The 12,100-nt window shown below is 36.3% G+C and overlaps 1 protein-coding gene across 7 annotated transcripts in view; it reads right to left on the bottom strand.

Moving 5' to 3' along the window:
- Positions 1 to 12,100, bottom strand: part of LOC127646765 (carboxyl-terminal PDZ ligand of neuronal nitric oxide synthase protein-like) — a 217,515-nt gene that overhangs the window by 118,366 nt on the left and 87,049 nt on the right. For 4 of the 7 annotated variants that reach the window (XR_007970953.1, XR_007970955.1, XM_052130629.1 and 1 more), the window contains exons 4-5: positions 11,142 to 11,177; positions 9,539 to 9,597 (exon numbers count right to left, since the gene is read on the bottom strand). Coding sequence is in view for 2 of the 7 variants with exons in the window: in XM_052130629.1 (XP_051986589.1) it covers positions 9,539 to 9,597; positions 11,142 to 11,177 (95 nt within the window). In the remaining 5 variants the exon portion in view is untranslated. The remainder of the gene's footprint in view (positions 1 to 9,538; positions 9,598 to 11,141; positions 11,178 to 12,100) is intronic. The other 3 variants (XR_007970954.1, XR_007970957.1, XR_007970956.1) reach the window with 2 other exon arrangements.

The raw sequence follows: 12,100 nt of genomic DNA, 5'->3' as shown, positions 1-12,100 counted from the left end.
ATTTTGACCAAATTCCACACAGTTCAGATTAAAAACATGTTTGTAATGATTGGTCACAAGATTCCATAGGCTTCCTATGCATAAGCAGCTGTCATGATTATGAAATTTGGCTAATTAATTGTCAAAAAAATAATTGCGATTATGAAGATTAATTGTCTGTTCTAGGTTTCTCATGATTATGATGATTATGGCGATAATGGTCAGCTCTAGGACTTTCACGATTATGATGATTATTGTCATACGCTTTTCATTGCTGTTTCAATAAGTAATTTATTAATATTTAAATATAACATGATTTCCCTTAATTACATTTTTTTTTTTATATTACAAAATACTTAACATATCTCTCTTTTATGTCCACTTTAGTCTTGGTCGAGTATGCATTTACAGTTTTACACTGTTGTTGTTGGAACCCAGCCAACATGAATAGCAATTATATTATATTTAAATATGCAATAGTAAAATATTTCTGTCCAAAAATATTCACTTTCACAGGTTATTTTAAGGCTCTCCGATTAAACACATGAGGACTTATTTCACATGAAGACAGCAGACCTTTGAGATTCTATGTTTCTTCATTCTATCATCTCGGTCATGACACAGGGCTACTCTGTCACTGCGAGACATTAACACTGCGTTTATGAACCCACAACAACACGATCGTTCAAATATGTGAAACCGGAGCGCTTTGCGTTCACTAAAATCATCGTTTATATTTTCCCAGGAGTTTGGAACAATCCTCCACAGACACACAACGGTTCAAGTTCAGTTCAGTAAAAGGTCATCTTTATGAGCTCTTCAGTGAGTTCAACTGAATAAGACTTTCATAGTTTCCCAAATATTAAAATTCTGTCATCATTTACTAATCTTTGAGTCATTCTACATATGTATGACTTTCTTCTAAATCAATTTGAAAGTACTTTGTGAGTACAGACCAAAATGAAAAAGGATTCTTGAACAAGTTTTGTGATTTCTGCAAATCATTCTTCAAAGTCAATTGATGTATTGATCTGGTTCACAAAACCGGTGAGTCAACTCTTCAGTGGGGTTAACAGCTCTCTTACGAGTTATATTATCAGTGATAAACAACTTTTATTTTAGTCTGTTACACAAAGCTACTGTATGACTTCAGAAGATTATATAGTGGATATAGTGCACTGCAAAGTCAAGACCATGTTTATGATACTTCTATTGTGCTTCTGCATTCTTTTTAAAGTTTGTAAACCTCAGTTACCATTCACTATAATTGTATGAAAAAAAAAACTGTGAACTAATCATTTAATATCCACAACCATTTCAAACTAGATGGGTAACATTAAAGCCAACAATAGCTTTAGTTCAGCTTTGATTTCTTTCATTACATTGCCAGTGGGTCAGATGTTTATATACACGTTGTTCGTTTTTGGTAGCATTGCCTTTGATTAACTTGGGTCAAAGATTTTGGATAGCCTTCCACAAGCTTGTCAAAATAAATTGCTGGAATTTTGGCTCATTCCTCCAGACAGAACTGGTGTAACAGAGTCAGGTTTGCAGGTATCCTTGCTCGCACACGCCTTTTCAGTTCTACCTACAAATTTAATATTTTGAGGTCAGGGTTTTGTGATGGCCACTCCAGTACCTTGACATTGTTGTTCTTAAGCCATTTTACATTGGAGGTATGCTTGGAGTCATTGTCCATTTAGAAGACCCATTTGTGACCAAGGTTTAAGTTCCTGGCTGATGTCTTGAGATTTTGCTTCAATATATCCACATAATTTCCCTTCCTCATGATGCCATCTATTTTGTGAAGTGCAACAGTCCCTCCTGCAGCAAAGCACTGCCACAACATGACGCTGCCACCCCCATGCTTCACTGTTTGAATGGTGTTCTTCAGCTTGCAAGCCTCACCCTTTTTCCTCCAAACATAACGATGGTCATTATGGCAAAACAATTCAACTTTTGTTTCATCAGACAAGAGGATGTTTCTCGAAAAAGATCTTTGTCCGCAACTGCACTTGCAAACTGTAGTCTGGCTTTTTTATGGCATATTTAGAGCAGTGGCTTCTTCCTTGCAGAGCAGCCTTTCAGGTTATATCGATATAGGACTTGTTTTTACTGCGGATATAGATACTTGCCAACCAGTTTCCTCCAGCAGTTCCTCTACCTGTTCACTCTACCTGTTATTCTGGAATTGGTTTGCACATTTCACACCAAACTACATTCATCTCTAGGAGACAGAATGCATCTCCTTCCTGAGTGGTATGATGGCTGCGTGGTACCATGGTGTTTATACTTGAGTACTTTTATTTGTACAGATGAACATGGTACCTTTAGGCATTTGGAAATTGCTCCCAAGGATGAACCAGACTTGTGGAGGTCCACAATTTTCTTTTCAGAGGTCTTCGCTGATTTCTTTTGATTTTCCCATGATGTTAAGCAAAGAGGCACTGAGTTTGAAGGTAGGCCATAAAATACATCCACAGGTACACCTCATATAAGAAGCTAATTGTCTAAAGGATTTACAATTTTCTGCAATTTTCCAAACTGCTTAAAGGCACAGTTAACTTAGTGCATGTAAATATCTGACCCGCTGGAATTGTGATAAAAAAAATCTGTCTGTAAACAATTGTTGGAATTACTCCTTTTATGCACAAAGTAGATGTCCTAAACGACTTGCCAAAACTACAGTTTGCTAATATTAAATCTGTGGAGTGGTTAAAAAATGAGTGTTAATGACTTCAACTGTAGTCCTTTAATGCTTTTTCTTGATCGCCCATATTCAAAGTCTTATTTAAAATTAGGACGGGTGACCTTATGATTTATATGCTGGTCTATTCTCTCACACGGCAATCAGCCACAGTCACTATATGTATTAGGTGTGCATTTCAAGTCAGTAGCTTCAAACACATTAATCATTGAGCCTGTTGGTTCAAAACAGTCACATTATTTATTAACGTGTGCTTTATTTTCTGGTGCATACTGTGATGTATTCTGCCTTTTGCAGTTGATGACTACATGAAGTATTTCTACTGATGCACACTGATAAAGTATTTCAGTATGTAATCAAAGCATCAAAGTCTCATTTCAAAAGTACAGCATCAAGGCAATACTAAAAGAAATAATTTAACAATATCTGTTGTACCAACTGAATTTGGTGCTAATAAGCTAATATGAGTTACTTGCAGCTGCTTTGCAACACGTGTATGTGTGTGTATGAGTCTGTGAAAAGTGTTAATGAATGTAAACAGGCTGGACAATGCCAAATAAAAATAAAGCAGAGAAATACTTGACTATTATGTTAAAAGTTAACATCGAAACAATGAAATCATTTAAATTACATGTTATTGTTATTTAATACTTAAATGTAATTTAAATGATTTCATTTAATATTAATTTGTTAATATTTCGATTTATTCATAGCTATAAATACATTTATTAATTAACTTTTTTAATAAATTAGTACTTGTATTATCATATTAAATTTTTTCCCCTGTGGTATCGAAATGTCTTTAGAAAATTGTAAAATTTCACTAAAATTTTAGTATTTTTATTAACCTACTGCCAACCATCTCATATCATATCATTTTTTAAAGATTAATGGATAGTACAAACAATCTGCATCAAGAGAAGCATTTGGCAAGTAAACACAAAGTTCAACAGCAATCCAGCATGCCTAACAATTCTGGTCAACTTGGCAGAGTATGATATTGCCAACAAGTGATGCATTCATCATGAGTGAGTTAGTTTTAATCATGACTCATGTATAATAGTCTGGTTGTGGTGGATACTCTAAAACTAATGCGACTGCATTCATAAAACAACAACGGTTTGCGTGTCCTCCATTTACAGAAACAAACATAAACAAATGCACACATATCCTTGAGCAAGGATGATCAAGAAAACATTTTATATTCTATTGAAGATTTTGGGCTCACATGTTGCCTGGGAGATTAAGTATTCTGGGCTTTTGCAGCAGTGTAGATGTAGATGTTAGCTATTGCGTTGGACAAATCCCAACATTGAACCAAATGATTACATACATCAATAAATTAAGGCAGATTTTTAACATTTGCTCAGTTAGCAGACCTTCCAATCCTAAAGTGTACTTATCACAAAACTATACAGTACATCAATGTGTCACCAAGTGTAACATTACAGTGAAATAAGCCACATTTCAACATGCTGCTACTCTAATTATATTAAAGGCAAATTAAGTTAAAGGGATAGATAATTCAACCAAAATATGACATTTATGTCATCTACCAATCACCTTTATGCTGCTTAAACCGGTTTGATTGTCTTTCTTCCATTGAACACAACAGGAGATGTTAGGGAGAATGTTAGCCTCATTCAGCATTCAGTTTAATCAAATCTTTTTTACATATATGGAAACTGAATGTTGAACAAGTGGGTAAATAACAGAATTTTCATTTTTGGGTGAACTATCCCTTTAACCAGATTTAGCAGGAATTCGAGACAACAGAGGTAACCCAGATAACTGCCCTGTACAATTGTGGTGAGAATAGCATCAAAAGAATGTGTCCCAAAAATGCCAAGACAAGGAATACGTTTATTTATTCAAACTGACAAGCAACCTGCCACATAATATTATAATATTGATGTACCATGATCATTTAATATACAGTACTGTTTAAACCAGCAAAAATAACTATATTGTGATATTGTTTCTGTGATATAAAATTACTCATACTGTGGTTGTAAAAACAATACATTTTGTAAATGGATTTTTAAAATCGCATTTCCACACATTTATTGTAATGTGTGAATAATTTAAATAAATTCAAAATCAAGAACTGCCTCTTGAAAAAAGTGCAAACTGGTTTTGTGAAAACTATGTCCTTGTCATGTGTCCCTATAACAGAGATATCAATCTGACTCTATTCAGGTGAGCTGTCATACCACAATATGACGGATTGAGAGACTGTATATCTCTCATCCATCCATGTCTGGGCTTCGAACAAGCTGTGCCAGACTCTGTTTAGAGCTTTGTAACATGGTGCCTGTCATCTTTTCACTTTGCACCAGAGTCTCAGAAGACCGTCCTGTGGTTAGCACTTGTGGAAGGTTTTGCGATAAAACAGTTGTTCCCTGCCAGCTCTGGATCACCCTGACGCATAGCATCAGCGCATAAGTGCGAGCGGAGATTAATACAGATGACATATTTCATAAAAAATGAGAGGACTACAGCACTCTGTCAGCGACTAAAATGGGTCCTGCATCACTCTCAACAAAGCACTGTGAATGCAGCAAGTGCATGTGTGTACATGTGCCTGTGCGTAAAATGAAATGACTGCAAGGAAGCGATGACCTTGTCTGCAGTCACAGTGGTGTCTGCTGCCACTAATTCAGACCACTCCTTTCTTTTGACTACTTCAGGGATTTGAACTCAAACCACAACCTCTCATTATCCAGGCTCTGAAAGATATTGTGGAGGGGATCAGTGACGTTGTTAGCCCACAAAATTAATTCTCCATGTGAAACGTCAGCATACATGAATATAAGGTTGTATTAAATGGATAGTTCACATAATATTGAAAACTCTTGTCATTATTTACTCATGTTCTTCCAAACCCATATGACTTTGTTTGTTTTGTGGAACACAAAAGGAAATGGTAGGTAGAATGACAGGACTACACCTGCGTCAGACATGCTTGTGTAGCGTCTCGTGTGCGTTGCATCATAAACAAAATGTTTAGGTCACTGAGTCAAGTTAAATATAGTTTGATACTTAGAACACATATTGAGATCCCTTAGCTCGGATTTGCGCTCCATCAAGTGTTTTGAACGCAAGAACGCATGTCTGTGCTGTTCTGCTGCTCAAGGGTGTTTTTCTTCACTATATAAACTGTGCTTTGCCACACAGCTTAAGTTTCACTTACTGCCCTCTGGAGTAAACAGGTGGTACTACAAGCTTGCATTTCTCAGGAATCTTCCATATCATTGAGGGCACTGCGATTAATTGCGTACATTTTTTTAATGAGTTATTTTTAGTCAAATTAAATCGCACTGAATGAACGTGTTAAATCGACAGCCCTAATAAATATATATACATATATAAATATATATACTGTACACACACACACACGTTATATGACCCACATTAGGGTTAGTTCTGGTCCTCTAATCTGATTGGAAAAGAGACATTCCGTGAGTATTGATGGTCTCACACCATCAGCACTCGGCTGCTTCACTGTGTGCATCACTTCGCTTGTGTGCATGCCGCTCTAAACTAAAATGTAAGAACAATGCAGATGTGCAAAGAGCCATCGGTCTCTTTACATTTAATTTTGAGACATTACATATTTTAACCAGCAGGTAGAGGCAAAAGACCATTTTTGTGTGTAATATGAGCCAGTTGGTGACGTGAACGAGTCAGTGTTTACGTACAACCGTGATCGCTCGTATTTCTACTACACTACTAAAGCTAGGAAATAGATTTTAACGACTTTAAACTAACAACTTCAACTTAAGGCTCATCACAGCTGAGAGACACAACAGACTGATTAATTATGCAAACTCAACAGGGTTTCCCGCAGAAAATGTGTTAGTTAAGGTCCACCACCTGGTGGTGGTGGGGGTGGGGGGTGTATTTGGAATTGCATAACTCCTGACACAAATTAAGACAAATACTGAAACTTGAGTCATATCTGCATTTTGTTCGCACAAACAGCGCAAGCGGCTCGTGACAGAACACAGGCCGACTGAATGACACTTCAATTTAAGTTGTCAATCTCAAATGAAGATTGCTGAACTCCAGCTCGTCTGTGTTTTCAGATCATCCGCGCTTCTTGCGTTAGAGAGCGCGCGCGCATGATTGCCAGATACTATTGAAAAGACCGGGTAGAAAACATGTTCTTTTAACAGAAAAGCTCTGATTTGGGGTTTAAATTATTGAATTCTGGCATTAAACTGAAACTTTCCCACTTCAGACGACAAACTACGCTTGGCTACTATCTTGTTCTGCAATTCACTTGCTTAGTAACCATAGTAACAGTGCACACGCTTTCGCGCTTTCTGCTATGACGTGGAGTGTGGGATGCACTCAAAGTTGCATGAATTTTTAATTAGCCTGCATTAGTAACAGTTAATTTTGTTATGGTATGAACTTAATCCTAGTAAAGGCAAAAAATATATAATACCTTTGTAACGAAATCCAAGACTTTGTATACCAAATCCAAGGCTTTTAAGGCCTTAATTTGAGATTATTTTTCAATGCTTTTAAGATCCTGCGGGTACCCTGGTTAATGTGTCTTGTCCCCTCACAATGACAGTAAATTAATTATTAGGCTACAACATTACATCAGTCACGTCACATAGTGGTCTATTTTCAGTTCAAAATGGCGAAAATAGACAAAAGTTTATTAATTTGCCTGATTATTTTTGTAATTCGTTTAACATTTATGACCTAAAAAAACTGTCAAATAGCAAATGTTTAGTTTAGCAACTTACATCTTATCTCGCACTTGACCGAAAATAAACTGAAGCGCGTCGAGTCGCTCCTTTACTGTCGAGTCGCTCTGCTAAAATTCGCGCTGTGAACATAAAGCCCGCCTACTTTGATTTGATTGGTCATCTAAAATATTCTGACATTGACGAGCAGTGACAGACCAATGAGGCTCAGATGAACACACACACACACACACACACACACACACACACACACACACACACACACACACACACACACACACACGCTCTGCGCCGCTGCGGAAGAACGCGCTGATAACAAGACTGAAGCGAACACGAAGGCTTATCACATATTTAAAGATGGAAAGGGAGAAAACAGGACAGTGTAACACGGCGAATATCGCTCATATATATTTTTTTTGACGACGTAGTTAAGGCGGCAGGCGTGTGTTGCTTAGGCGGCCGCCTTAGTTTCAAAGTGCTGCGGGAAACCCTGCTCAAGGTGCTTACCTCTTACCGGACTTTCCACATTGGAGAGGACATATGGTTTAAAATGAGGAAGAGATTGAGGTTTCTTTAGAGAAAGAAACTTATGCACCAGCTACAGCAAAATAGTGATGAATATCCCCGCTTGGACGGCTATTTACCCACTGAGAAAATAGGATAAATTTCACCAAAATGACATTCTCTTCAGAAAGCTGACTAACAGACTACAGCATCATCAACTGGTGATCTCTCTCTCTCTCTCTCTCTCTCTCTCTCTCTCTCTCTCTCTCTCACACACACAAACACAAACACAAGTTTCTCCAATAACATGTTAGAAACAGCCAAAGCAGTGATACTAGTATTTCCAAAGTGAGGCATGGATGCATCATTTGGTTTGAACCAGCAACAGTACATTCTGGTCCGTCACATAAGTTGTTCCTTACACAATGCGTTTTTTATGACCGTACTAACTTTTTCATATATATATTTTTTTTTACAAATTTCATTGTTCAACTGTATATTGTATATAAGCAATATCACACTCTGTAATCATGCTGCATGGCCCTACATCAACACTATAGAACACTATAGAATATTATATATATATATATATATATATATATATATATATATATATATATATATATATATATAAAATGTATTTATTTTTATGTGAACTATGCCTTTAAATGCATTGCAATACAATAGGAATCGGGAACATTGGTTGCTTATTTGTTCAACTGATTAGTCGATTAGAAAGGTCGATCAATTCACGTATAACTTTTTTGGTTTGTTTGTTTTTATGTTTTTATCGGCTGCTTGCATGGTGAAATCCACTCAGCAACGTTAGGTCTTTATAAACATGTGTTCGGTGGAAGAAAGTGTGGATGAGGTTTACACATAAAAAAATCAATAAGTTTAAAAAAACAAAACAAAACAAAAAAGTATGGACAATTAGCATGGAATATTCCATTCCATTGTGCTTCATATGGCTGTTTTTAAAAAATGCATCTTATGTAAATGCACCCAAAGTCACGCATTTGATTGGGGTCAGGTGAACCCAAAACCTTCAGGCAACACACCAAAAAAAATTAAAGAAATGTGCAAATCTCTACAGTGCAGTGATTTTGCAATGCACATTGTTCTTTCCAATCTACAGAACACTGGCTGTCTTAATTTGCATAATCAAAAAACTAATCCCGATATAATTGTGCCTCCCATTGGCTAATTACTGTAATGAAGTTGAGCCCAATTAAATCTCTTAGACTCATTTATTAAATTGTTCTGGTCAGTAACTCAAGCCTATGCACGATACCACTAAGGGATTAACATACTGAATGTTAATCTGACTATGCGTGTCATTTTGGCTTTAGCTTGTCTTCCTTCATAATTATCTAAAACGCAGCACATTAATAGTGGTTAAGAATGGGGGAAATTTGAGAGTCAGCCAGAATATGTCCCATTATGTAGGGCTGTACCCAAATAACCACACAGCTTGAAAAGGACGCATGTAGGGTTTTTAATGTGGCACAGGCTGTAGTTTGAGTTCAATGAAGAATTAGGTACTCCAGTCAAGCATGCTTGTGAATAACAAAATCACACTGAGATGAAATTAAAATAAGAGATATTGTATGAAGCTCCGCACCTGTAAACTGGGTCTTGCATCACCATCATCTTGCTTTCATCCCAGGTCCATTCTTTTTTCTGCAGGAAATGAAAGTGATCATTTCAGTATACAACATGCAAGGCTTTACTGTATTATAATATAGCCTAACCAAGGTAGAAGCTTGCTATATAATTTTTTTACAATAATACATATTTTAAATATATAATAAAAAATAAAATAAATTATATTATATTATATATATATATATATATATATATATATATATATATATATATATATATATATATATATAATTAAACAGAGCGATAAAGCACCTTTGTAAAACAATAATTTACACCGATCAGCCACAACATTAAAACCACCTGCTTAGTATTGTGTGGGTCCCCCTCATGTCGCCATAACAGCAAGAACCCGCATCTCAGAACTGCATTCTGAGATGATATATTCTTCTCACCACAATTGTACAGACCGGTTATCCGAGTTACCATAGACTTTGTCAGTTCGAAACAGTCTGGCTATTCTCTGTTGACCTCTCTCATCAACAAGGAGTTTCCTTCCACAGAACTACCGCTCACTGGATGTTTTTTGTTTTTGTCACCATTCAGAGTAAATTCTAGAGACTGTTGTGTGTGAAAATCCCAGGAAGATCAGCAGTTACAGATTAACTGAAAACAGCCCGTCTGCCACCAACAATCATGCCACGCTCCAAATCACGGAGATACATTTTTTTCCCTCATTGTGATAGTTGATGTGAACATTAACTGAAGCTCCTGACCCGTATCTGCATGATTTTATGCTCTGCACTGCTGTCACATGATTGGCTGATTAGATAATCACATGGGTGATTGTTGGTGCCAGATGGGCTGGTTTGAACTGCTGATCTTCTGGGATTTTCACACAAAACAGTCTCTAGAATTTACTCTGAATGTGCCAAAAAAACAACAACAACCAGTGAGCGGCAGTTCTGCGGATGGAAATGCCTTGTTGATGAGAGAGGTCAACAGAAGATGGCCAGACTGGTTCAAATTGACAAAGTTTATATAGTAACTCAGATAACCGCTCTGTACAATTGTGGAGAAAAGAATAGCATATCAGAATGCTTTTCTAAGCGGGTTGGCGCTCTTTTGGTGGCACGAGGGTGGTTTTAACGTTGTGGCTGATCGGCGTATGTTTAATTATAAAATAAGGCAAATTATTATGCAGAAATTGCACTGGCTGTTCCCACTGTCACCTTAAGTATTTTGCCTAAGGACAAAACCATTCCAAAAAGAAGCTTAAGGCAAAGTCTCTTGCCAAAGGGTAAACAGAGTAGAGCAGGACTTAGATCTCTGTAACCCTTCAATTGGTTGCTCACGTCTGATCTTAAAAAACAGCAGGATCAAACCACCAGCCTTTAAGCTAGCTGCCTGGAGCTTAAACCAAATTGCTACCAGCAAGCCCATCTAAATTATTTTCTGCAGCTGTTACTGATTGAGCTGTGGAGGCTCAATCGCTAAAAAATCAGTTAATACTAAACCAACACATTTCTTAGTTAATTAACTTCAGAAAGTCATCTTTTTTTTTTCATAAGATTGTTGTCTAGTTCACCAAAAAAATTAAAATTCTCTCATCCATTACTCACCTTCATGTCATCCCAGATGTGTATGACTTTCTTCTGCTGAACACAAAAGAAGATTTTTAGAAGAATATCTCAGATCTGTAGGTCCATACAATACAAGTGAATGGTGGCCAGAAATCTGAAGCTCCAAAAAGCAGACACAAGCAGCATAAAAGTAATCCATTCGACTTCATTGGTTTAATCAATATCTTCGAAAGTGATATGATGGGTGTGAGTAATATCAATACTTAAGTTTTTTACTATAAATCTACACTTTAACTTTCAGATGTGAGACTTAAATATTGATATTTTTCTTACCCACACCTATCATATTGCTTTTGAAAATATGAATTAAAACACTTTTGGATATTGCATATTCTTCTAAAAATCATTGTGTTCAGCAGAAGAAATTAAATCATACACATCTGTGATGGCATGAGGGTGAGTAAATCATAAGAGAATTAAAATTAAAACTATCCCTTTAAGAATTTAAACTGTTGAGAAAAAAGAATGTTCTCAAAAATCATCATAAATAGCATTACTTAAAGTTGGGATAACCTTACAAATGGTCTTAAATCCCAAAAGGTAAGATGTTTAATTAATTTACTGGGTTGTTTCAAATGTAACGTGTTCTTTCATGTTGAGTCGAAAGTCACAATGGGCTGCTTTATCTGTTTTATGTTATTTTTATATTCAGCTTTCAATCTATGTAAATGTTATCATGAAATTCAAACAATAAATGCTGTTTTGAAGCTTCTTATGTGGTGACCAATCATGCAAGTCAATTCAAACGGATGCTCTGCATAGTGCTCTCGCTGCAAATTTTAGAGTCCACAGAAACATAATTATATCTTTAAAAGGCTGACACTGTCTCCCGACCCTTTCCTATGCCTGCCTTTTACTTTCCAATGTGATATAAGCATCAAGCAAAGGTTAAAATAGTTTTGAATTTGTAATTCTTTAATTTGAAGTTTTTATTTCTA

The sequence above is a fragment of the Xyrauchen texanus genome, chromosome 7 (assembly GCF_025860055.1).
Source record: "Xyrauchen texanus isolate HMW12.3.18 chromosome 7, RBS_HiC_50CHRs, whole genome shotgun sequence".
In the NCBI taxonomy this organism is placed as follows: Eukaryota; Metazoa; Chordata; class Actinopteri; order Cypriniformes; family Catostomidae; genus Xyrauchen; species Xyrauchen texanus.
This window is presented reverse-complemented; position numbering and strand designations above follow the sequence as displayed.